Here is a 25,498-nt window from a genome sequence, read left to right as displayed (position 1 = left end):
GAGAATAAAATACGTAGGAATACTTCTAACGAGGGACAAGAAGGCCCTCTTCAAGGAGAACTACAAACCACTTCTTGAGGAAATAAGAGAGGACACAAACAAATGTAAAAACATTCCATCCTCATGGATAGGAAGAATCAATATTGTGAAAATTGCCATACTCTCCAAAGTAATTTATAGATTCAATGCTACTGAATGATGGACCTTTTACTTGAATGAAAATAACATGAAATTTTATCTGCAGGTTTTAGCTAGTATATCTAGTAATATTTAGTAGTTTTAGAAAATATTAAAACAATATCACTAAACATTTACTTATTTCAGCTGTTTGAATATTTCTTTCTTTTCAGTGGACATGTTGTAACCATTGTGAATAGCTGGAAAAGTATGCCTTTTGTCAAATATCTAAGGGGGAAAAGCCATTTTCAACATATGGTTGCCTTACTTTTATGAGTGTTTCCTCTAACAGTGAAGCCATCTCCCACTGATCTACTCTATGTTGTCTGAATTCAGAACTAAATACCCTCATTCGAGTGTCAGAGTTTACCTGTAACAGGAATATGTGAAAGACAGATAAAGCATACATTAGCAGGCCTTACCTGGTCATGTAAGTTACCTCACCAAATCCAGTAAAATCCCAAAGGTTTTTACACCTTGAGACAGTACCAGTAATAACTTGAGATAGATAATTTGGTGTCTTTCTTTTGTAAGACAGGAAAAGGTCTAGCATTAAAGCAGCTAGGGAATGCAGAATCTACATTGGTGGATCAATCTTGGAGAACCACACTAGGTCTTAGCAGATCCAATTTAGGAAAGAGAGGTGTGGAAGGTAAATATCTAGAAATTGATTACAGTAAAACTAGTGATGCTTTTGTTTCCTAGGAAAGTCTCTCAAACCATACCCCTGTCAGTCTTGGGGTTCCAAGAGCAAATGCTTGAAGAGACAGAATATGGAAGCTGAAGGTTCTTTTTTTTTTTTTTTTTAAATAGATACAGGGTTTCACCATCTTGGCCAGGGTGATCTTGAACTCCTGATCTGGTGATCCACCCATCTCAGCCCTCACAAAGTCCTGGGATTACAGGCATGAGCCACTGTGCCTGACCAATAGTTCTTAAGAATTGGTTGGAAAGTGGTGCAACGTTACTCCTGTCATATTTTATGGGTCAAAGCAGTTAGAGAGGCCATGTGAAATCAAGAAGACATCTACTCCACTTCCCTATGTGAGAAATGTCAAAGGATTTGTGATCATCTTTAATATACCTCAGCTACTATTTGCCAGACACTGTATTAGGTCGCTGGAATAAAATAATAAATACAACAGACACAATGGTTTGTTGTATGAAGCATATGGTCTAACAGAAGAGACAAGCAAGCAATTATAATATTGTGTGATAAACAGCAAATATAGGGTATTATGGAATCATACAGGAGAGGGCCCTAACCAGAGAGTACTGGAATTCAGGCACAGCTCCCCATAGGAAGTACCCTGAAATATTGATATGATAATAATACAGCTATACTTTTTAAAAATGTATTTCTCACTCGTGCTAAACTTAAAGGAAACTAGTGACAGATTTTCATTCATAGTATAAATTTGAATTTGTGACGAGATGATCTAGATCTGAGGGAAAATGGGCATTATTTGGTTTATAGAGTAGAACTGGAGGGATCATTTTCTTAGTACCCAGCAGAAGCAACCTCCCCGGAAAATTCCTTGGAAAAGTGGCTTCATATCAGAAGAATTTGCTTGAACTGTATTTGGCAGTATACCAAGTCTGTCCATATGGCTTATATTTTTATATTGATAACTTTTCTTTTCTCTGAAAAGGAAAAACCCAGCAACAAGGCTTGTGAACAAGCAAGCAGTTTTTCTGTTTAGGCCAATTCCTACAGTTTTCAGCATATGAATATGATTCTCTGTCATTTTTCTAAAACATCAGAAAAGAAAATGAGATTGATTTGTTGAATGATTTGATCAGTTCATTTTGGGTTTAGATACACTAATCTGCAAGAATATAGACTTTCAAAGTAAGGATCAGGAGACAGAAAGACTTCTAGATAAAGGCCGAGTCAAGGCTGTGGGATTTACTTTATTAGCAGTTTGAAAGGACCTTGAAAATAAAACTTCAACTAAGAAACTCTTGCTATTTGAGAATGCTGCTTATCAGAGAAACAATAATTAAATTATTAGAATACATTATAAATGAAATTACTAGAAAGTTTATAGTGATAGCAATATGATTAATGAAAGTTATATTAATCATAGAGATTACCTAAAGATTTGGGACTTGAGATCTTGACCCAGCATAGGTAAATTTCATGTAAACATTGGGGAAAATCTTAATGGTCTAAGTAAAGTTTTATATGTTGGGAAGTAATTGAGTTCTACTGTATCCTCCTTTCCTTCATTGCTGTTTCTTGTGCTTTATGCTTTGACTTCTTGCATAAAAAGTGTGGCATTACTGTGGTGCTCTTCCATCATAGAATGTCTCTTCTATTTCCACTCTTGGATTCCGTTGCATAGTCAGTTTATATTGGCCCTAGATATAACTGTCATTCCCTGGACATTAAGTAATGGAAATATTTTTAAATTTGCATTGCCAATAAATGCTTGATAGGATGTATGTATTTTCATTTAACAGTGAGAAGTGCTTCCCCCCCTTTACTTCATTGCTATTATTTGTAATATTTGGAAAGAAATAGGAGATATTAATCTAGATATGAGGCTAAGTAATTATTTTATTTGGTAGAATTCACTAACTCAAACTGGATGAGTAGGATAGATACTTGGCAAACCTTTGGTACTTATACAGTTGTTTTTATGCATAGAAGCTTATTATTCTATGGATATTTCTGTGTTTCTCCATTCTCATTTCAAATTGTCTCTTATTTCCCTCTCTATAATGTCATATTCAAACAACTGCAGTCTGTTCCATTAAATATTACAGTGTTTTTGCCACCTTCTTTTCTGAAAGGGAGTTTAGAAAAACCAAGTTATCACCTAAGGGATTGGACACAGTGTAAGTAAAGTTGACTGTTTTTCCTGCAAAGTAGTAGAATTTATTATGCCTTTTCCTCTTACCATATAGTATCTTGAAATAATTACAGTACAGACTGAGAAAGATAGGGATTTGTCAGCTACTTCATTTCTTTAGCTTCCAGTGTCACAGAAAAGTATGAACATGTCTTCCTAACTTTATCTGTTTTAGTATGTAACAGTCTTTACAAATTTTAGCCTGAATCACTTGTATTTCACTTGTTTTTATTTTTGATTGAGATATAGATTCTTAAACTCTTTACAATAATCCTATAAATATTTAAGAACTATTATCTTTTTCTCCTCATATCTTCTCTGCTGTATTCTTTTGAAACCTTTCCTGTAAGGGTTCCCTTTTAAAACATTGAATCATCTTTACTGCTCTTTTATGACCCTTTAAAAATTCTCTGTAATCAGTTTAAATCTTATTATACCAAAGTTTATTTGAATGGTAATATATAGGACTTTGATATAGTTGACTGTCAAGTTTTGAACCAAGAAAGAACATTTTGCTTCCTCTCAAGTTGTAAAAAATAGCTTTGTTTTCAATGAATTTCATTTCTCTTTCTCTTTCTTCCCCCTACCCCCTCTTTTTTTTTTTTCCCTAACAAAGTCTCACTCTGTTGCCCAGGCTGGAGTGCGGTGGCGTGATCATGGCTCACTGCATCTTCAACCTTCCTGGGTTAAGCTATCCTTCCAACTCATCTTCCCGGGTAACTGGGACTACAGGCATGCACCACCACACCTGCCTAATTTTTTTAATTTGCTCTAGAGCTGAGGTCTCATTATGTTTCCCAGGCTGGTCTTGAACTCCTGGACTCAAGTGATCCTTCTACCTCAGCCTCCCAAAATGCCAGGATTACAGGTGTGAGCCACTGTGCCTGGGGTGTTTTCTATGGCTTTCATTTTCAATAGTAGTAGACATTCTTGCTCTTTCATGATGTGATCTATTGATCGGAATGAAAACATCCTTTCTTAGCATATTAACAATGAAACACTTACCAGGCTCTCAACTCTGTGCAGGCATTCAACATAGGAGATGTTTGCCTTGTTCCTAAAAGATATAGCTAAATATAAAGCTAAAATCCAGATGTTGCCTAAAAATAGAGAATAGGAAGGTTGCATGTTATAAAATGACTGAAACAGTATCATCTATGTATAGCCTACTTGCCATCTATATAAAAGGAGCTGCCATTTCAGATCAGTTGGCATGGCCTATATAGGAGAAAAAATCATTTACTTAAAAAATTTTGTTTTGTTCAATAATATGGTGATCATTACATAATGAATGCCAGTTTGTACTTATGAATTGAAGAAAAGGAAAATTCACCCATTTGTTATGCTTGATGAAGCATTCTTAAAAACTATCACCAATTTTGACCAATTGGTGATAATTTTTGAGAATCGAAATGTATAATGTAATATTAACAATATTATATATAATGGTCAAAATATATAAGGTAATATTAACAATAATCAACATCTATCATCTTAGAAAATAGAAGGATCATTTTTCTACCAGTCATTTGAAAATGAAAGGTGTTATCACCATCTTAGTAAGGGTAATGTTTTTATTATATGGTGGCAGATTTTGCATTTAGGTAGAGGGAGAAAATAAGGTCATTGACTTGGAAATACTAGAGAGTTACTTTAATATAATCTGTTAGGCCCAAACCCTGTTCAAAAAAAAAAAAAATATATATATATATATATATATTTTTTTTAGTAGTAGACATTCTTGCTCTTTCATGATGTGATCAAAAAAAATATATATATATACACATATATATATATATATTTTTTTTTTTTTGAGACGGAGTTTCGCTTGTTACCCAGGCTGGAGTGCAATGGCGCGATCTCGGCTCACTGTAATCTCTGCCTCCTGGGCTCAGGCAATTCTCCTGCCTCAGCCTCCTGAGTAGCTGGGGTTACAGGCACGCGCCACCATGCCCAGCTAATTTTTTGTATTTTTAGTAGAGACGGGGTTTCACCATGTTGACCAGGATGGTCTCAATCTCTTGACCTCATGATCCACCCGCCTCGGCCTCCCAAAGTGCTGGGATTACAGGCTTGAGCCACCGCGCCTGGCCAATAAAATATATTTTTAAAATTATGGAACAAACACCTCAATTCACTTCAGTAGACATTTAGAGTGCCTACAGTAAGTTTAGTGTCAGGAATAGAAAAGAAATTTCCAATGACGTGTCCTCTTTGGGCTACCAACATTCAGTTAGGTCTTTAATCTGCCATTCATCACCCTTTTCTCCATGTAATGACCCATGACACTTCACTGTGTGCCTGGAAGTACAAGGAGTGGGAAAAAAATACAGGAGAAAATTCTTTAAAGAATATATATCTATTCTTTAAATGTCACATTCTGCACATGTATCCTAGAACTTAAAGTACAATTTTTTTAAAAGTCTATTTTATTTGAAAGGAGGATTTCTTCTTTGAACTTTCCTGCAGTTCTCTGGTTGCTAGCAAATATTACAGAGGGAAATGAAAATAAAATGGGAAAATCTTTCTATGGCAAGTTCAGGATTGGGAAAGACAATATCATAGACTTAGAGAATATTGAGTCTCAGCTTACTGATCATTCTAGGCCCAGCTCTTCTTATCTCTAAATTACTGAGGCTTGAGAAGATAACAGACTGTTCAAAGGATTAATAGCTGTGACTAAAATTCCTATTCCTATCCAGTGCCTTTCCTAGTAAGAAGTAAAAAATATAATAGAGTGTACTCAGTAATTTGTAATGTGTTAGTTTGGTAAATCAATGTTGTAAATGATGAGATCAATGCATGTAGTTATATTGCATTTTATCATATGATAACATGCAACTCCTTTGAAGTTAGTGGACTAAATGCAACAAAAATTAGAAATGTGGCCATAAAAGTGGCCATAAAAGTAATGTAATTAATAGTTAATATTTAAATCTCAATGCAAAGCATGCTGAAATATTTAATATGAATTAGAACCAAGCTTATTAGTACAAGCATGCCTCATTTAATTTTTGTTCACTTTATTGGGCTTTGCAGATTTTTTTTTTCCAAATTGAAGGTTTGTGGCAATCCTTCATTGAGCATCTATCCATGCTGTTTTCCAATAGCATGTGCTCACTTGTATTAGTATGTCTGTGTCACATTTTGATAATTCTCACAATATTTCAAATAATTTTGTTTTTATATGATAGTGATCTTATATCTGTAATCAGATGTTTGATATTAGTTTGGAATTATTCTGGGGTGCCATGAATTGCTTCCATATAAGACTGCAAACTTAACCCATAAATATATGTCTTCCAACGGCTCCACTGACAGCAGTTCTCATCTCCCTTTTCTCGGCCCTATTTCCAGACACACAGCAGTGTTGAAATTAGCCCAATCCATAACCCTACAGTGACCTTTAAGTGTCCAGGTGATAGGAAGAATCACACATCTCTTGGTATAAATCAAAATCTAGAAATGATTAAACTTAGTGAAGAAGGCAAGCTGCAAGCTAGGCTTCTTGTGCCAAATCATTAGCCAAGTTGTGAATGCAAAGGAAAACTTCTTGAATGAAATTAACAGTGCTATTCCAGTGAACATACCAATGATAAGAAAGTGAAGCGGCCACATTGCTAATATGGAGAAAGTTTGAATCGTCTGAATAGAAGATCAAACCAGCCACCACATTCCCTTTAAGCCAAAGCCTAATTGAGAGGAAGCCTTAACTCTTCATTTCTAGGAAGGCTTAAAGAAGTGAGGAAGCTGCAGAAGAAAATGGTGAATCTAGTAGAGGTTGGTTCATGAGGTTTAAGGAAAGAAGTCATCTCTATAACATAAAAGTACAAGGCTAAGAAGCAAGTGCTAATGGAGAAGCTACAGCAAGTTATCCAGATCTAGCTAAGATCATTGTTGAAGGTGGCTACACTAAACAACAGATTTTCAGTGGAGACATAGAAGCCTTCTATTGGAAGAAGATGCCATAGGACTTTTATAGCTAGAGAGGAGAAGTCAATGCCTGGTTTCTTCTCCACAGCTTCCTAGCTCCAAAGAACAGACTGCTTCTCTAGTTAAGGCCTAATGTAGTGGTGACATTAAGTTGAAACTAATACTCACTTAGCATTTTGAAAATCCTAGAGTCCTTAAAAATTATGCTAAATCTACCTTACCTCTTAATGGAACAAGAGTCTAAATGACAGCACATCTGTTTACAACATGATTTATTGTTTTAAGCCCACTGTTGAGACATATGGCTCAGAAAAAATCTTTTCTTTATTTAAATAATACTTTAAGTTCTGGGGTATATGTGAAGAATATACAGGTTTATTACATAGGTATGCACATGCCATGGTGGTTTGCTGTATTCATCATTTACATTAGGTATTTCTCCTAATGTTATCTTTCCCCTATCCTCCCACCCCCTGCTATCTCTCCCCTAGCCCCCAACCCCCTGACAGGCACCAGTGTGTGATGTTCCCCTCCCTGTGTCCATGTGTTCTCATTGTTCAACACCCACTTATGAGTGAGAATATGTGGTGTTTGGTTTTCTGTTCTTGTGTCAGTTTACTGAGAATGATGGTTTCCAGCTTTATCCATGTTCCTGCAAAGGATATGAACTCATCCTTTTTAATGGCTACTTAGTATTACATGGTATATACATGCCATGTTTTCTTTATCCAGTCTATCATTGATGGGCATTTGGGTTGGTTCCAAGACTTTGCTATAGTGAATAGCGCTGCATTAGATATACATGTGTGTATGTCCTTGTAGTAGAATGATTTATAATCCTTTGGGTATATACCCAGTAATGGGATTGTAGGGTCAAATGCTGTTTTTATTTCTAGATCCTTGAGGAATGGCCACACTGTCTTCCAGAATGGTTGGACTAATTTACACTCCCACCAGCAGTGTAAAAGCGTTCCTATTTCTCCACATCCTCTCCAGCATCTGTTGTCACCTGATTTTTTAATGATCGCCATTCTAATTGGCATGAGATGGTATCTCAATGTGGTTTTGATTTGTATTTCTCTGTTGACCAGTGAAGATGAGGTTTTTTTAATATGTTTTTGTCTGCTTGGCTGCATAAATGTCTTCTTTTGCGATATGTCTGTTCATATCCTTTGCCCACTTTTTGAGTTGTTAGTTTTCTTCCTTGAAAATGTGTTTAAGTTCTTTATAGATTCTGATTGTACTTCATGGTAAAATGGAAGGAGCACTGCTCTAGGAGTCAGAAGAGCAGAGTTCCTATTCCACCTCTGCTACTAAGTAGCTATCCAACTTTGAAAAAAAAAAGAAGGAAATCACTCATCTCCTTTCTGCTTCAAGAGAAATGTATTTACTTTTCTCTTAAAAATATGAAATAAAATCACTTTTTTGAAAAAAGTTCAAATGTAGGAAAAGTAAAAAGACTATAAATGCCTATGTATTCATCATCTGGAATTCAGATTTGTTAACATTTTGTCATATTTCATTAAAAAAAAGTTAGTGATTACATTGAAGTCTCCTTTGCCCTCTAACCTTGCTCCCATTGCCCTTACAATTATTTATATATTCCCCATAGAGGTCTGAAATAGAATATCTTAAAATATACATAATATAACATTTAAAGTGATTTTTTTTCAAACATGTATGATTCCTTTGTCTAAATATTCTTGTTTTCCCACATATCTGAGATTATCATACTATATATGCATTTTTAGAAGAATATTGGTCTTGCCTCCTTTTGAAATTCTTAAAGTTGAATTGTAATAGGTAGCTTATTACCACCATTTGGAATAATATTGGAAATCTCAGTAGTCTTTTGTTTTCTGGAAACTACAGCCATCTACATGTGCTATTTAAATCTAAACTATCAATTCAATGCATTGGTAATTTGGTTACAGAAGTGACAAGAGAGGTATATAGCAAAGCCTGATAGTCCTTATATTGATCATATAGCTCCTCAATGTTCTTCATCCTAGGATTTTTGTTACACCCACTTTTGTCCCAGCTAGTGCCCCAGTCCAATCTGAACTATCTCTCTTTCTTTTTACCTTTATCCTTTCTGTTTCTCCCTGTTTCCTTCTTTTCTGAAGGCAAATTCCTTCTTCACACAAAATTCCGGACTTCAAGAGTTGGGATAGGACAGACATATAAGAAATTGAAAAATTATATGACAGTATGATAAGTATCCATAGAAGAGAAAAGCAGCAGGATTCTATGGGATTTCTGAGGGATTCAGCTTGAGAATGTGGGTCAGGAAATATTTCCAAGAGGCACTAACACTTGAACTGCCTCTGGTAAGCAATTAAGAGTTAGCCTAGCAGTGAAAAGGAGCTGGAGGTATTGGACAGATGCCTAAATGAATCCTTAAAATATCGCTCAAAGTTGGAAACCAGATAGTTCTCAGGCTTAGCTGATCAAATGCCAAGAACAAGGGTGGGAACTTTAATGGGAGAAGAAGCCAAACGATCTGATATAGCAGAAGCTGAAACAAAGTGGACTTTGAGAATGAGTCCAAGGATTGGAGCAAAGCAAGGATTCCCTAGGCATTCACTGTTTGCTAGAGTAAAAAAGAGAAGAGTTGTACGCTGGAGCCTGGGGAAAGCCAACATTTAAGGGATAAGCAGAAACAAAGAGACTGCGAAGAAGACTGAGGGGTAGCCAGAGACTGACAGTGTCAGGGTCAACTGGACTAGAGGACAGAGACACTGATCCTTCATTTACTAATACTATAATAAAGGAAAGAATTGGGTACAGATGGAAGGAAGTTTATAGGTGGATAGCTAGGAGCTGAGTCCCTGTTTCTCTTTGGAGCAAATGGAAGTGAACTAATCTAATGAGAGTATAGAGTGGTGGGAATGAGGGACAGGGGAAATATGAAGTAGTTCTTGTGAAGAATCTAAGTATAGCTAGTAGGAGGTATCTGAGGAAGTCATGTTGAGCTGTGAGGACCTAGCCGACACTAGAAAGATTATAAGGTTTTAGTGGATCTAACACACAAGGTTGAGTGCCTTTTTCAATCATCATTCTGCAGTAGAGGTTGCAGAAAAGAGAAAGCAGATGAATTGATACATTTTTGGAGGTTTTCAAATAAATTCAGGAAGGATACATTGATAATTATTAAGAAAAAAATAAAGCAGGTATCCAAAGACAGGAGACATTAATGAGATCAAAGCATAGTTATATATAAATATATATAATATACCAGAAGTATATTTGTAAAAGTATGAAATGCAATTTTGGATTCCCACCTAACAGACTGTGCTGAAATTTTAGATTTAAAAAGTCAGATTAAACCTAGGAAAAGTAGTGAAATACAGAAAAGTGGTTAGTGAGGCATGCTTAAAAGAAACAGAAATCTGAAAGGAAAAAAAATTTAGTTTATTTCACTAAATACAAATGGAAACAACAAAGAAAAGTGAAAGATAAATAGGAAGACAATTTCTACAAGTATAAGCAAGAGACAAAAAAATTTTAATATGTAAAGCTATGACCTAGGTTGGTATTCCTCCAGCAGCAGTAATTTCTTTTCTTTCTTTCTTTTTTTTTTTTTTTTTCTTTTTTTTTAGACAAGATCTGGCACTGTTGGCCAGGCTCATTTTGAACTCCTGGCCTCAAGTAGTCTCCTGTTTTGTCCTCCCAATGTGCTGGGCTTACAGGCATATGCCACTGTACCAAGCCAACAGTAAAATAATTATAGCTTGTTTTTGTATACCTTGCAACCAGCTTTTTTCGTGTGTTCCTTGGAGGTAGCAGCAACGGTCGGCCTGCACCCCTCTCTGTGTCATGCTCTTTCATTCTCTCATTGAAAGGACTGGAGCCCCTGCATGAAATGTTGAAGGCTGGGCACAGTTAAAAACACCCACATAGGACCAGGCACAGTGGCTCATGCCTGTAATCCCAGCACTTTGGGAGGCCGAGGCAGGTGGATCACTTGAGGTCAGGAGTTTAAGACCAGCCTGGCCAACATGATGAAACCTGTCTCTACTAAAAATACAAAAAATTAGCTGGGCATGGTGGTGGAAGCCTGTAATCTCAGCAACTCCAGAGACTGAGGCAGGAGAATTGCTTGAACTCAGGAGGCAGAGGTTGCAGTGAGCTGAGATTGCACCACTGCAGTCCTGCCTGAACAAGAGCACAACTTTGTCTCAAAGAAAAAAACAACATCCGCATAGGTTGGTGGCCTGCCTCAGGGTGTGAGGACAAAGGAGGTGAGAGGAGAATCTGTGTAGGAGGGCAGTCCAGTGCCAGGGGACAGAACCCCAGTGGGATGAGGAAGACTTCTGGGTAGGAGAGCTACCCTTCAGAGATTGGTGTGTGAGTAAGGTGATTGGGGCATCAACTTGGGGAGGGGAGGCAATTGGTTTCATTCAGGAGGACTGATCAGATAAGCAAATATATTGAACACAATGGGAACTAGTTTTCTCACTATAAGAAAAAGTGAAAACTGAAAGGAGACAGTGACAACCAGAATGAACCCTGTTGGAAGTACTGTTGCAGATTTATGCTTTCAATAGACAGATAGATAGATAGATAGATAGATAGATAGATAGATAGATAGATAGATAGATATAGATAGATAGATAATAGATATGTATGTGTATACACACATATTCACCTACATATGTATGAAGTATGTATGTACCTACATATAGTCTCTAGCTCTGTTCATTGGATTGGTCTGGAAGCAGCAACACACCTGGAGCAATCAGTACATGGAACACTGACATGTAAATAGCATTCTTTACCAAAACTCCTCATTAAGAACCAGAACTTCTTAGAAAAATTGCTGACTCCAGGGCTGTGCCAGAGTAAGTAAAAGATGAGCTTGGGATATGTACCAAAAAGTAAGGAAGTACTTGAAAAATGATTGGTGTATTAGGGTTCTCTGGAGGGACAGAAGTAACGGACATATACAGAGAGAGTTTAAGGGGAGTTTACTATGTATTAACTCACACTATCACAAGGTCCCACAATAGGTCATCTGCAGGCCGAGGAGCAAGGAGAGCCAGTCTGAATTCCAAAGCTGAAGAACTTGGAGTTTGATGTTTGGGGCCAGGAAGCATCCAGCACAGGAGAAAGATGTAGGCTAGGAGGCTAGGCCAGTCTCTCTTTTCACGTTTTTCTGCTTCGGTTTCATCAAGTTGACACTCAGTATTAATTGTCACAAGTTCACCCCTTGTCAATTTGAACCCACACACATATCCTGAGAGAGATCATACATAATCTTCAAATAAAGATAATAATAAGGTCATAATTATGCCTAACATAATACAGTTATCCTTCCTACAGCTGGCACTGCACCAATCCTCAACCCATACATAAAGTTAACAATACTTAAATGCTGATGTGAAGTCAATTAATCTTATGTCACATGATAAAGGGGAAAGGAAATAAAATGATATTTTCTTAGTACAAGTATATACGTGCACAAACATGTTTTTAACAAAAGAAGGAGAAAATATTCATGACAATTACAGTCCGCCTTTCTGCAGCTGGTCATGTGGCCGTAGCTAATATTGATGACTACCTTCTTCTACTACTACCCATTCTGTATTCCCTTTGCCTTCAGCAAGCACCTCAGCAGGTTGTAGTTTTTTTTTTTTTTTTTTTTTTGGTGGAGTGACTGGAGTGACCCAAACCTTTATTCCTGAAGGGTCTGGGTCATTTGTAGTCCTGCCTGGATTGGGCTGTTGTAGTTTCCCATTGACCTTATTCACACAGCATGGTAATACTAAGAAGTGCCCTAATGGATCTCCTGTATTCCATGCATACTATTCCTTGCCTCTATTGTGGAGTAGTAGACTGATTTCATCTTGATAGTCCAGGTCAGTCACCCCAGCCAACACTGTTACTCCCTTCTTAGCCTGTTGACTTAAAGGTAGGAGGAGCCGAAAGTGTCCAGGTGACAATCTTAACTTCCAGTTTAATAAAATAGTTATTTTGTCTCCTGGTGGCAGCATTCCTCCCTCTGGAACTAAGACCTCTAGGCCAGCAGAACATACTGTTGTGGGAACAGGAAGCAAAAAATTTTGCTAGTGGATACTAGGGGTGATGGTGAGTGGTATCACTTCTACTTCTACCCCTTGATTCCTAGACCCTTTAATCCTGGCTAGGGGAGATACAGTGCCATATATTAGACACTAATTCAGAGCATACACTGCCTTCTGAAGAACTTTGCCTCAGCCCTGCAAAGTATTGTCACCTAGTTGGCATTGTAACTGTGACTTCAAAGCAGCTGTCAATCCAGCTGCTTTAGGATGGTGGTAAGACCAGTGAATTCCATGAGCATGAGCTTACTGCCACACACTTCTTTAGCGGTAAAGTGAGTGTCTTTGTCAGAGACAATGCTGTATGGAATAACCATGATGGTGGATAAGGCATTCTGTTAGTTCACAGATGGTAGTCTTTGCAGAAGCATTGCCTGCAGCATAGGCAAACCCATATCCAGAATAAGTGCCTATTCCAGTGAGGACAAACCTCTGCCCTTTCCATGATGGAAGAGGTCCAATATAATCAACCTGCCACTGGGTAGCTAGCTGATTACCCCGAGGAATGGCACCATATTGAAGGCTCAGTGTTGGTTTTTGCTGCTGGCAAACTGGACACTCTGCAGTGACTGTAGCCAGGTCAGCCTTGGTGAATGGAAGTCCATGTTGCTGAACCCATGTATAACCTCCATCTGTGTCACCATGGCCACTTTCTTGATGGGCCCATTGGGTGATAACAGGGTGGCTGGGGAAAGAGGCTGAGTGGTATCCACAGAACAGGTCATGTCCTATCACTTGATTATTAAAACCCTCTGCTGAAGTCACCCACTGGTAAGCACTCACATGAGATACAAATATATCTTCATACTTTTTGACCACTCAGAGACATTCACCCACATACCTCTTCCCCAAATTTCTTTGTCACCAACTTTTCAATCATTTATGGACTACAGTCCATGAATTCTTATATAATTATGCATCTGGCCATTTCTCCTTCCATGTAAAGTGCACAATCAGATGTACTGCTTGAAGTTCTGCCCACTGGGAAGATTTCCCTTCCGTGCTGTCCTTCAGGGATGTCCTAGAAAGGGGCTGTAATGCTACAGCGGTCTACTTTTGGGTGGTACCTGCATATTGTTCAGAACCATCTGTGAACCAGGCCCTTCTCTTCCTCTGTCAACTGATCATAGGGAACTCCCCATGAGGCCACTGGTGCAGGCTTGGGAAGAGAAGGCAGGGTGGCAGAAGTGGAGAGCATGGGCATTTGAGTCACTTCCTCATGTAACTTACTTGTGCCTTCAGGATCTGCTTGAACCCATAAGGGAGACCTGTGGGGATCGCTCCCGTGTGAGGCCCCTAGGAAATGGGCCTCACCATACAGTGAGCTGGAGTCTGGACACAGATCCCCGGTTGGGGGAGTCGAGCTGAGGGAAAGCAGGAACCGAGAGAGGAACTATATGTTATTCAAAATAATTAGCAGACATTACTTTATGGATATGAGGACTTGGGAGGCATTGTGTCTACTTTCAGCTCCTTATGGTTTATTGTCTCATTGTGTTCATTTGGACCCTTGTTACCTTCATTGTAAAATATTAACTTAAGTATTTACACTTGGTAACTTACTTACCATAACTTACTGGGCGTGACTGTAACTACTTACCTTGACCTATTGGGTGTAACCTACTTACTGGAAGTAACTTACTTACTGGGCATAACCTACTTACTGGGCTTAACTTACTTACTGGGTGTAACTTAGTGGGCGTAACTTGCTTACTGTAACAAGTATGTTGATCTGGCGTAAACAACTTTAACAGAAAAGCATATAATGAAACATATTGCAAAAATAAAATTGCTGCATGAGCATAGAGCATGTAGCCCTCCAGACCTCACTCTTTTCTATCTCCTTTTTTTCCAGCGCACGCTCTCTTCCAGGTTTGGGACCCTCCCACTGGACGAGATTCCCGGGCTTGCATTCAGTTCACAACAAACCCAGTCACTTATATACCATTTCCATTTGATGATGGAATGCTTCTGTGCATGCCCCACTTTATGGCTAGATGGATCCAAAAGCACCCAGTTCATGATAGGCAGTTTAGATCACATGGTGACTTGATGACCCATAGTCAAATGTTCAGTGTCCACCAAAGCCCAGTAACAGGTCAGGGCTATCTCTCAAAAGGAGATTATTTATCTTCAGAAGATGGCAGGGCCTTGCTCCAAAATCCTGGAGGCCACCACTGTGATTAACCTATGGGGGCTTACAGCAAAGGCTCCAAACAGCATTCCTATCTGCTACTGGCACTTCAAACACCATCAGATCTGCTGGGTCATATGGCCCAAGTGGCAGAGCTGCCTGTACAGCAGCCTAGACCTGTTGCAGGGCCTTCTCTTGTTTGGGACACCACTCAAAACTGGCAGCCTTTCAGGTCACTCGATAAATGGGCCAGAGTATCACACAAATGAGGGATGTGTTGCCTGTCAAATCCAAATTGGCCCACTAGGCATTGTGCTTTTCTCTTGGTTGTAGGACGGGCCAAATTCAGCAACTTATCCTTCACCTTAGAAGAAATATCTTGACAGTCTCCACACCACTGGACTGCTAGAAATTTTACTGAGGTAGAATATCCTGAAATTTAGTTGGATTTATTTCCCATCCTCTGGCATACAAATGTCTCACCAAAAAGCCCAGTATGTTTGCTACTTCTTGCTCACTGGATCTAATCAGCATAAAGTCATCAGTGTAATGGACCAGTATGATATCTTGCAGAAGTGAAAATGATCAAGGTCCCTCTGAATAAGATTTTGACAGAAAACTGGAGAGTTGATATACCCCTGATGTAGGAAAGTAAAGGTATATTGCTGGTCTTGCCAGCTGAAGGCAGATTGCTTCTGGTGGACCTTATGGACAAGAATGGAAAAAAAGGCATTTGCTAAGTCAATGGCTGCATACCAGGAACCAGGAGATGTGTTATTTGCTCAAGCAATGAAACCACATGTGGTACAGCAGCTGCAATTGGTGTCACCACTTGGTTAAGCTTACAATAACCTACTGTCATTCTCTATTATCCATCTGTCTTCTGCACAGGACAAATGGAAGAGCTGAATGGGGATGTGGTGGGAATCACCCCCTGGATCTTTCAAGTCTTTGATGGTGGCACTAATCTCTGCAGTCCCTCTGGGATATTGCTTTTCATTTACTATTTATCTAGGTAGAAGCAGCTCTAATGGTTTTTATTTGGCCTTTCCTACCATAATAGCCCTCACTCCACCAGTGAAGGAGCCAGTGTGGGTGTTCTGCCAGCTGCTAAATATGTCTATGCCATTTATGCATTTCTGGCACTGGGGAAATGACTATAGGATGAGTCGGGGGACCCACAGGACACATTGTAAGTTGGACCTGAGCTAAACCTCCATTAATTACCTGACCTCCATATGCCCCTTCTTTAACTGAAGGACCACAATGACATTTTGAGTACCCTAGAGTCAACATCTCAAAGCCAGTAGTCCCCAAAATGTCTGATCATTTCCCTTTTCCCAATGCACAGTTAACTTGTAAAAGCCTGGAGGTCTCCTTGGGGAAGGATGGGAGAAAGATTCAGTACATAAATTGTAAGATATATAGTGGGGTCCTTCCTCCAGGGTGCCCAGCCTCCCTTTCATTCAAGGGGTTTTGGGTCTGTAAACTGGCTCAAGTCTAGAAGTTAATTGAGGGGCCATAATTCTCTGATTTTATAATCTAAGTTTGTCTTTTGTCCATTGGACCAGAAGTTTTCTGTTCGTATAGATTAAGTAGGAATGCAGTAGGCCTCCTGTCAATTTTACTTCTAGCTCTACACGAGTCTGACTATTTTGATTGTTGTTCAGCCTCTGCTATCTATTACAGTAGCTCTGCCCACCTTGCCTTTGACAACTGAGTGCTGCCACTTGGCCCCAGCCACCTTGGGATCCAATTATTCCCATTGTATTTAAGTTTTGTACTTGAGTGACTGCAGTTCCCACTGTTAGATCTGACATACAGAGAAGAGCAAGTACAAGGCTTTTCAAAGATGTAGGTTGCTGCCCTCCCAAATCTGTTTATCAAGATGTTGGTCAGTTGGTCAAGGGTGTATTTTCTGAACCTTCCCAGTTGGGATGAGTCAGTCTAAAGTGACTAATCCACTCTACCACCCCACTCTCCCTATGCCCCTTCCTCTACATTAAACCAAGGAAGATCAGGCATTTCCAGGTCATTCACAGTGGGCCATCTTTTAATCCATATTTCAACTAACCAAGCAGATAAACTATTAGAACCTTTTGTAACTCCCCAAGCTGTAACATTAAATGCAGAGTCCCTACTCAGCAGGCCCAATTTAATAAATTCAGCCTGATCTAAGTCTATGTTCCTTCCACCACTATTCCACACCCTTAATATTCATTCCCATGATTGTTCTCCAGATTTCTGCTTATATAAATTCGAAAACTCAAGTTCTGTTTAATGCACCTTCTCATATGTCACACTCTCAACCTCACCTCTAGGGGCCTACCAAGACTTTAGACTAGTTATATTATAGGTCTAGAAGCAAACAGGGGTGTTTGTGGTGGCTCCTGAGGAGAATCAACATTATCTTGTCTAGCAACTGCTTCAGGGGAGGCTATCACTGTTGCACAGGGTTATCTTTTCAGAAGAAGGTGGAAAGGCTGATGGCAGCATGGGAGGGGATGTTGCCACTACTGGAGATGGGGAAGCTGTTCCTTCTGGCAAAAAAAGTTCATCAGAGTTTACAAACTCAGTGTCCCCAGCTTCATCAGGGTCCTCCCACATGTCCCCATTCCAAGTTTCAGGGTCCCATTCTTTTCCAGTCAATTCCCTCACTTTAACAGTGGACATGCATTACATCATTTGGTAGTGATGAGGCATCATGTTGGCTATTTAAATCACAGTTCAGAAAAAAAAATTTATGTAATGTAGTTCAAAGAAGAATTCAAACAATTTACTGCACTTAACGATCATATTGATCTATGCTTTCTTAACATTTTTTTCCTTTGACTTCCTTTGGCTTCAGAAACACTGGTCGTCTTACCTGTTAGAATCATTATTTTCTCAAGGGCTATTCTTAGTCACCTTATTCTTTTATTGTGCTTACTAATTTGTAATGTTCTTTCTTGGCCTTCTCTTCTTTCCCATTTGATAATTTCTTCTATTCCTTTCAACTCAAGGCCTATCTCTCCTAAATCTGCATCTTTATCCTAGCTATTTCCTGATCTTTAGACCTACAGTTTACTTGAAGTTAGTCTTTTTTAGTACTTCTTTTTCTGTCAATCCAGACCTATGGTTATATAACTCAGCATTGAGTTAACACTCAGGGCTCCCTAATATGTAGTCATATTTTGTACAAAATATGGGGTTTACTTTTCTTATTTCAAAAGATAATAAAATTGGCTTCTCTAAGGAAACAGAGGGTTATAAAGAGAATTTCAGAATGACTACTTCCTGTACTGATCTAGGATCAGGGTTTGTAAATTTATTACCAAAATAAAATACAAATTTAATTACAGTGGAAAGTTGCATGTTATAAAATGAATTTTATCTTGATAATAAATAAACTTTTAAGGATATTATCTGAGATAACATGAAGAAGTAAGAATATGATCTCATCTCTCAAATCTGTTTTGAAGGTTATATACATAAGAGGTTATGAGAAAAATTTGAACTTTACATAGGAAAAAGCAGTCCATATTTTAAAATTGTCTCAGTTCTAACATGAAACAAGAATGAAAATATGAGTATTTTTGGTTGGCATGTTTAGAATTAAACATTTTAAATTGATCAAGAATAAAAGGATGGTGAAAAGGCATTCACTGTAATTCCATTCATTTGAAAATATTATTGATATACCCTTCTTATTTAAACTTTTTTATTTTATAACTACATATATGTATATGTTGGAAATCAATATTTTATATCCAACTGTATACCAGAAAGTATGAGTCATTTCTGTGCCAAAACACTTTTGGAAATCTCATTAAATTTCTAGTTATGAAGACATTTCAGGAAGTATTGTAAATAACTCTCCCAAAATGCTTGGTTTTGGTGGGACATTACAGATCCTTTATTGGTTGAGCTCTCTTCAAAAGTAATAATTCTTTCTATGAATAAAACTTTACTCAGTGCAAGAAATTACAGGTGGCCAAATGGCTCTTCTTCTGAAGCTGAACTCAGATATAATAGACATTGGCATTTAATTGGTATTAATTTTGGTATAATTCATTATCTCTCTTATTTAAAAAAAAAAATGAAATTTCCTGAAACCAGTGTTACTTGGAAAACCTTGGCTAACCAATAAGTTCCTGAGAAATATTGTTGGATACCCAATACCCCCGACTTGACCACTATGCAAGCTATGCATGTAACAAATTTGCACTTGTACCCCCTAAGTATATACACATTAAAATAGTTTATTGCCGAGAACATCTTAGTAATTCAACAAAACCTCTTTCTTTAAAAAGTCCAAAATATTTTATTTCAATTTTGTAATTATTGAGATCCTGCTGATTTTATAGGCTCACATTGGCTATGACAGGGACCCAAAAGAAATATGTACTTTATAAAGAACTTACAGTCAATTTTGAGAAACAAAATACATTCATATAAAATAGCAGGAAAACCATGAAAGGATATAATGAAGTGTCAGCTTATTAAATTAATATTCTTGTTGAGTCAGACACTCATCAGTAGTCTTCCTATAGCACTGACATAATTTTTGGTTACTTAATGAGTCAGTATAAGTCTGGATTTATTTCATGTTTTCTGTGCTTTATAATTATAAAAGTCTTATTTTTTCAGCACTGTAGTCAGCACATATTGTTGGATACATACTACTTGCTAGCATACTTAGAGGCATCAGGGTTAGAAATGTAAGCAAAATAGAGAGTCTTTGTACTTAAGGACCTTAATGCTTTGTGTAGGTGATGGTACCAGAGAAGACACAGATAGTTCACATGCGAATACATAAATAAATAATTCCAGATATTTATAAGTATTATGGGCCAGGCGCGGTGGCTCAAGCCTGTAATCCCAGCACTTTGGGAGGCCGAGGCGGGTGGATCGCGAGGTCAGGAGATCAAGACCATCCTGGTCAACATGGTGAAACCCCGTCTCTACTAAAGATACAAAAAATTAGCTGGGCATGGTGGCGCGTACCTGTAATCCCAGCTACTCGGGAGGCTGAGGCAGGAGAATTGCCTGAACCCAGGAGGCGGAGGTTGCGGTGAGCCGAGATCGTGCCATTGCACTCCAGTCTGGGAAACAAGAGCGAAACTCTGTCTCAAAAAAAAAAAAAAAAGTATTATGAAGGTGATAAAAATGTTGGGGTGGAAGTGCATTGACTAGTGTTATCAGAGAAGGCTTGTCTGAGGAGCCAAGATTTTAGCCGAAGATTGACTAATGAGAAAGAATTAAATAGGTAGTTAGATGTATAGTTTGGAGCTCAAGAAGGGGTCTAGGGCAATGATAGAAGTTTGAGAGTCACTATTATGCATATGATATTAAAACCATGAGAGTTCAAGTACAGTAGTTCACACCTGTAATCCCAACACTTTGGGAGGCTGAGACGGGCAGATTACTGGAGGTCAGGAGTTCAAGACCAGCCTGGACAACATGGTGAAACCCCAGCTCATGTCTACTAAAAATAAAAAAAATTGGCTGAGCATAGTGGCAGGCACCTGTAATCCAAACTACTTGAGAGGCTGAGGCAGGAGAATCGTTTAAACCCAAGAGGCTGAGACAGGAGAATCGTTTGAACCCAGGAGGCAGAGGCTGCAGTGAGCCAACACTCTGCCACTGCACTCCAACCTGGGTGACAGAGCAAGACAATGTCTCAAAAACAACCAACCAACCATGAGAGTGCTTAAGTTACATCAGTGAGTGTAGCTGAATAAGAGAGGAGTATAGCGCCCCCGAACAGTTCAACATTAAAAAGACTAGGAGAGGAGGCGGAGGCAGCAAAGAAACCTGAGAAGAAGCAGGTAGTGATGAGAAGGAAACTCAGGCAAATGTGGTATCTCAGCAGCTAGAAAACAAAGTCTTTCACAAAAGAGAAAGTCAACAATGTCAAACACAGTCAAGATGTCAAATAAAATGAGAATTGAGAGCTGACCTTTGCCTGTATTGAGATGAAAATCAGTGACTTAGTAAGAGCTGTCTGTGGAGAGGTGAGGGAAAAAAAGCCTTATCAACAGATGAAAGAGAGAATAGGTGGGGGGAAAAAAAAAACAAAGACAATAAGAAAATGCAAATCTCTTGAAGGATTTGCTATGAATCAGAGGAGAGTAGGGGATAAAATCCAATCTTTTGAAAAGATGGATATTATAGCACAGGTTTTTGTGCCAAAAATTGATCCAGTAGGAAAAGCAGTGATGCAGCATAGAGATGGAATAATTGTAGGAGTGAAGCCTTTGAAAAGGTAAGATGGGATAGGACCCTGAGCACAAGAGGATGGCCTGAATTATGGTAGGAAAATTGTTTCTATTTTAACAAGGAGGGAAGGCAGAAGTTGTGAAAAAAAGAAAAAGATGCAGCTGGGTTAGTAGAATTTATATTAGAATGACGAAGTAGTTTTTACCCTTTTGCATCTACTTCCATTTGTAATTCAAGATTAAACTATCAACAAAGCATGACGGGGGATGGGTGTGTGAGAGTGGGAGAAAGAAGGCGTAAAATTGTCTTCTCTGAGAATAATAAGTTAAATCTGCTAAGACATCATACTGGTAAACTTCACAGAGAAGAGTACCAGTTGGAGATTTGCAGCCATATATAGGAAGTAAATCTTATCAACATTGTTTTGTGATTTTTCTAAAACAATACTTTTGCCAATCAGTAGCAGTAGGCATCTCTATTACCTAGATTGTATTCTTGAAAAACTACTTTCTGCTCAAAGAAACAGATTCGAAAAATGGCTAATTTTAGGCCTGGGGCAGAACATTTCAAAGCAAACCTGGAACATTTAATGATAACAGAGCAAGGAAGCTACCAAAAACTACTATAGTCATGTCAAAAGGACTCAGAGGAAAACATGAAGAGTCTTTCACTTGCTCAAGGTGAGATAATATGAATATCAATAAGGAAAGTAACTAAAATGGACTGAAACACATCAAATATGTTTAAATCCATGAGTTCAAATTGATCCAAAATAAAACCAACAACAAAACCACACACGCATACACACAACAACAGCAACAACAACTAACTGGAAACCCTGGAAGAATTCTAGTTAACTAGCTTTTTAATTTAAAAACTGATAAGCAAAGAGAATCAAGCATTTTTCCTTTTTCTATGTCAGCCGTATCCTTGGATACCCAAATAGTAGATGTGGTGAAATTTCTCTTTAAAGGAGTGTTCCAGTAAATAAATAATGAATGATAAATTTGGAATGTCTCCATTTTGTAATGCTAGATGAATTCATGAATTTAGACATTTAGCAAAAGAAGCTACTGACATTACAAAAAGGAATTCCAAATATAGTGTGCCTTCTGATAACATCAACAAATAAAAGTTCTTGTCCAAAAAATTGAACATGAATCTGATTGTTTCTAGATTCAATTACCAATTGTCCAAGAGTACAGAGGAAAGATTATGTTAACCTATACCATAGGGATGTAATTAACTTAATCCATATTATGGGAAACTCTACTAGAGAAATTAAACAATAGTGCCTATGGAAGGTTTATGATTTGGGGGATAAAACAAAAAATTAACTATAAAGGAAGTGATACCATAAAAGTGAGGATAGTGGTTACACCTAGAAGGGAAGAGTCTTTGGCAGAAAACCTGTGGATGGGTTCTGAATAGCTGGAAAGATTCTGTTTAAATGAATATTTTTATGTAAAAGGTGATTGTCTTACAACAATTCATTAAGCTGTATGTGGTTCTCTGTATATAAGTTATATTTAACAATACTAGAGCAAAATTTTTAAGTGAGGATAAGTTATTTACATATTTAAAATTCTATTATTTTAATTCGTGAAGTTACTTGTTAAGCTTTTGTAGGAAATGGGAGGGGCCAGCAGTGTTAAAGAATTGGGAGTGTAAATAACGGAGTTGCAAATGGCAGTTTGCAACTAAGATCGCAAATCAAACAATCAAGTAAGCTCCACATGAAGGAACTGCTCAGTCACTTCAGCCATCTTTAACACATGTTCTTATCTTCATATTGAAGTTGAATTAAGTGGAATATATGCTGAAAATGCCTGTTTAGAGCTGCTTCATGTTGCTTTTCAACGTGCTTTTGTATATATTATTTCATAACAGATTCTGAATGAATTTGTGAGTGGAACTGATAATGCTGTTTAAGTTTTCTGTACGTAAAAATAGTAAATGTTTCTTAATTTAAAAATATTTTAAAATATTTAAGAGAACAAACCTACCTTTTTTGTAGATGTGAATATATTATTTCAAGTAATTTCTCCCATACTTATAAGATTCCTGGCCCTTATTTGTTCAAGTAATTTCTCCCATACTTAAAAGATTCCTGGCCCTTATTTGTTTTTTTATTTCAAATTTGTTTTGTTTCAACAAAGGAAACAAAATATTAAACAAATTTGTTTAATGTTCACTAGTTTGATAAAAATTGAGATATATTAAATTATTGAGAAAATGTAAAAGATATTCATGATAGTTTGATAGTCCTGTAATGTAAACTATTCCTTTTGTTGTTGTTTTCTGCCAGAGGTCTCTTTATTAGTATCCATGATCGTGGGCATATTGCTTCAGTTCTCAATGCATGGCCAGAAGATGTCATCAAGGTAAGTTATCACAATTTTCCACTATGGAAATTTTTTTCTTTTCTGTCCCATAAAACAATTTAAAACATACTGACAATTCTCATGATAATAGGTAGCATTTATTAGCTTTTCTAGTGAATATCACCTAATTGATATCCTTTTGACTTTTACATAGTGGGTTAATTTTATTCTGATGCCATTTAAATACTAAGTGTTCTCATTATTTCTGTCTAATTTCTTCGTACCTCCATTCTAAGTGATAATAAATGTTGAATATGCGGTAGCATCTGAATTTCTTTAAGCAAACCCTTAAATTCTATCTGCTGTGTTTAATTATCCCACTAAGAGGAATCCAAGTAGGCAAAAAAAAAAAAATCCGTTAATTTATTTCTTTTATCATTATGACTTTAAGTAGCTCATTTGATTTCCCTCTGTAAGTAATGACAATAAAAGTAGTAATAATACCTGACATTTGGTAGCATTCTGAATGAGACATTTTATATGGATTAACTCATAATAATAATAATAATTCATTGAGGAAAGGAAGGCACAGATGTGTTACAAAGTAGTATAAGATAGTGGTAGGAACTGAATGCAGGCCCCAGAGCTGGCCCCTGAGTCCCTGTTCTTAGACACAGGACTATGCCATCTTGCTTGTCTAAGGGAGGTGAGAAGTATTTGTTCTCCCTTTGGTTCCCTTTTTATTTTCTGTTGAATACCTAGCAACTTTGTGGAATCTTTTAGGACTAGGATGGAATAAATCAATGCCTTTCGGTGGTACAAAGGAACTTCAGCTGTAACTTCTGAAGTGTAAGTCCGTTAATGATCTTTTTAAAATTATTTTAATTTTTTTAGAGACAAAGTCCCGCTGTGTTGCTCAGGCTGGTCTTTAACTCCTGACCTCAAGCAGTCCTCCTTCCTGAGCTTCCCAAAGTGTTGAAACTATAGGTGTCAGCTACAATGCCTGGGTGATCTTTTCTATTTGTGGCTATAATTAATTAATTTGGCTAAGGCTCATGCTAGGAAAACTTATAAATTAAAATGGTTTTTATTATTTCCAGTGTCCTCAATTTTTTTTGTTATATTTATTAATTTATTTATTTTTGCTATTTCCACCTAAATTGCTTCCTCAGCTTTTCTGCTATCAACTAGACCATGTTATACACAGATTCCGGTCTTTGAAACTACCCTAAGAAACATCTTAATTCTATAAAGCAGAAGTATCTGATCACCTAAAGATGTTTACTTTTAATCAGGAATCTAAAGGAGATTTTAAGAATAAACAGGTTGACCAAAAATGGTGGCTGATGCCTGTGATCCCAACACTTTGGGAGGCCGAGGTGGATGGGAGGATTGATTGAGCTCAGGAGTTTGAGACCAGCTTGGGCAACATAGTAAGACCCCATTTCTAGAAAATATTTAAAAATTAGCTGGGGCACTGTTCACCTTTATCTGACCAAACCTCTCTACACGTCAGCACCATCTCTGCAGCATCTCTGTAGGCTCACCATTAACAAATGTACTGGTGCCATCTGGGGATTGCCTTTACCAACAAGACTAAAAGATTACTTGGAAGAATATAAATTCCAGGTATAAGTGTTTCTCTTTTTTTAAACATGTCTCACACAGAGTTATCTCCGAATGCAGCTATGTAAAAGAGAACCAAAACTTGAGTGCTCTGGATAACTATATGGAATGCTTTCTAAGAACGGCTGAAGCTAATCTAATTTAAATGCATGTAAGAGGTAG

General features: G+C 37.7%; 1 protein-coding gene across 2 annotated transcripts in view; it reads left to right on the top strand.

Moving 5' to 3' along the window:
* ME1 (malic enzyme 1) overlaps positions 1 to 25,498 on the top strand; it is a 274,752-nt gene that overhangs the window by 79,875 nt on the left and 169,379 nt on the right. For both annotated transcript variants that reach the window (XM_002746772.6, XM_078369643.1), the window contains one exon: positions 23,695 to 23,770. In XM_002746772.6, coding sequence (XP_002746818.2) covers positions 23,695 to 23,770 — 76 coding nt within the window. The remainder of the gene's footprint in view (positions 1 to 23,694; positions 23,771 to 25,498) is intronic.

The sequence above is a fragment of the Callithrix jacchus genome, chromosome 4, assembly GCF_049354715.1.
Source record: "Callithrix jacchus isolate 240 chromosome 4, calJac240_pri, whole genome shotgun sequence".
NCBI lineage: Eukaryota > Metazoa > Chordata > Mammalia > Primates > Cebidae > Callithrix > Callithrix jacchus.
Note: the sequence above shows the minus strand (reverse complement) of the source record. Positions and strands in the feature narration are given on the sequence as shown.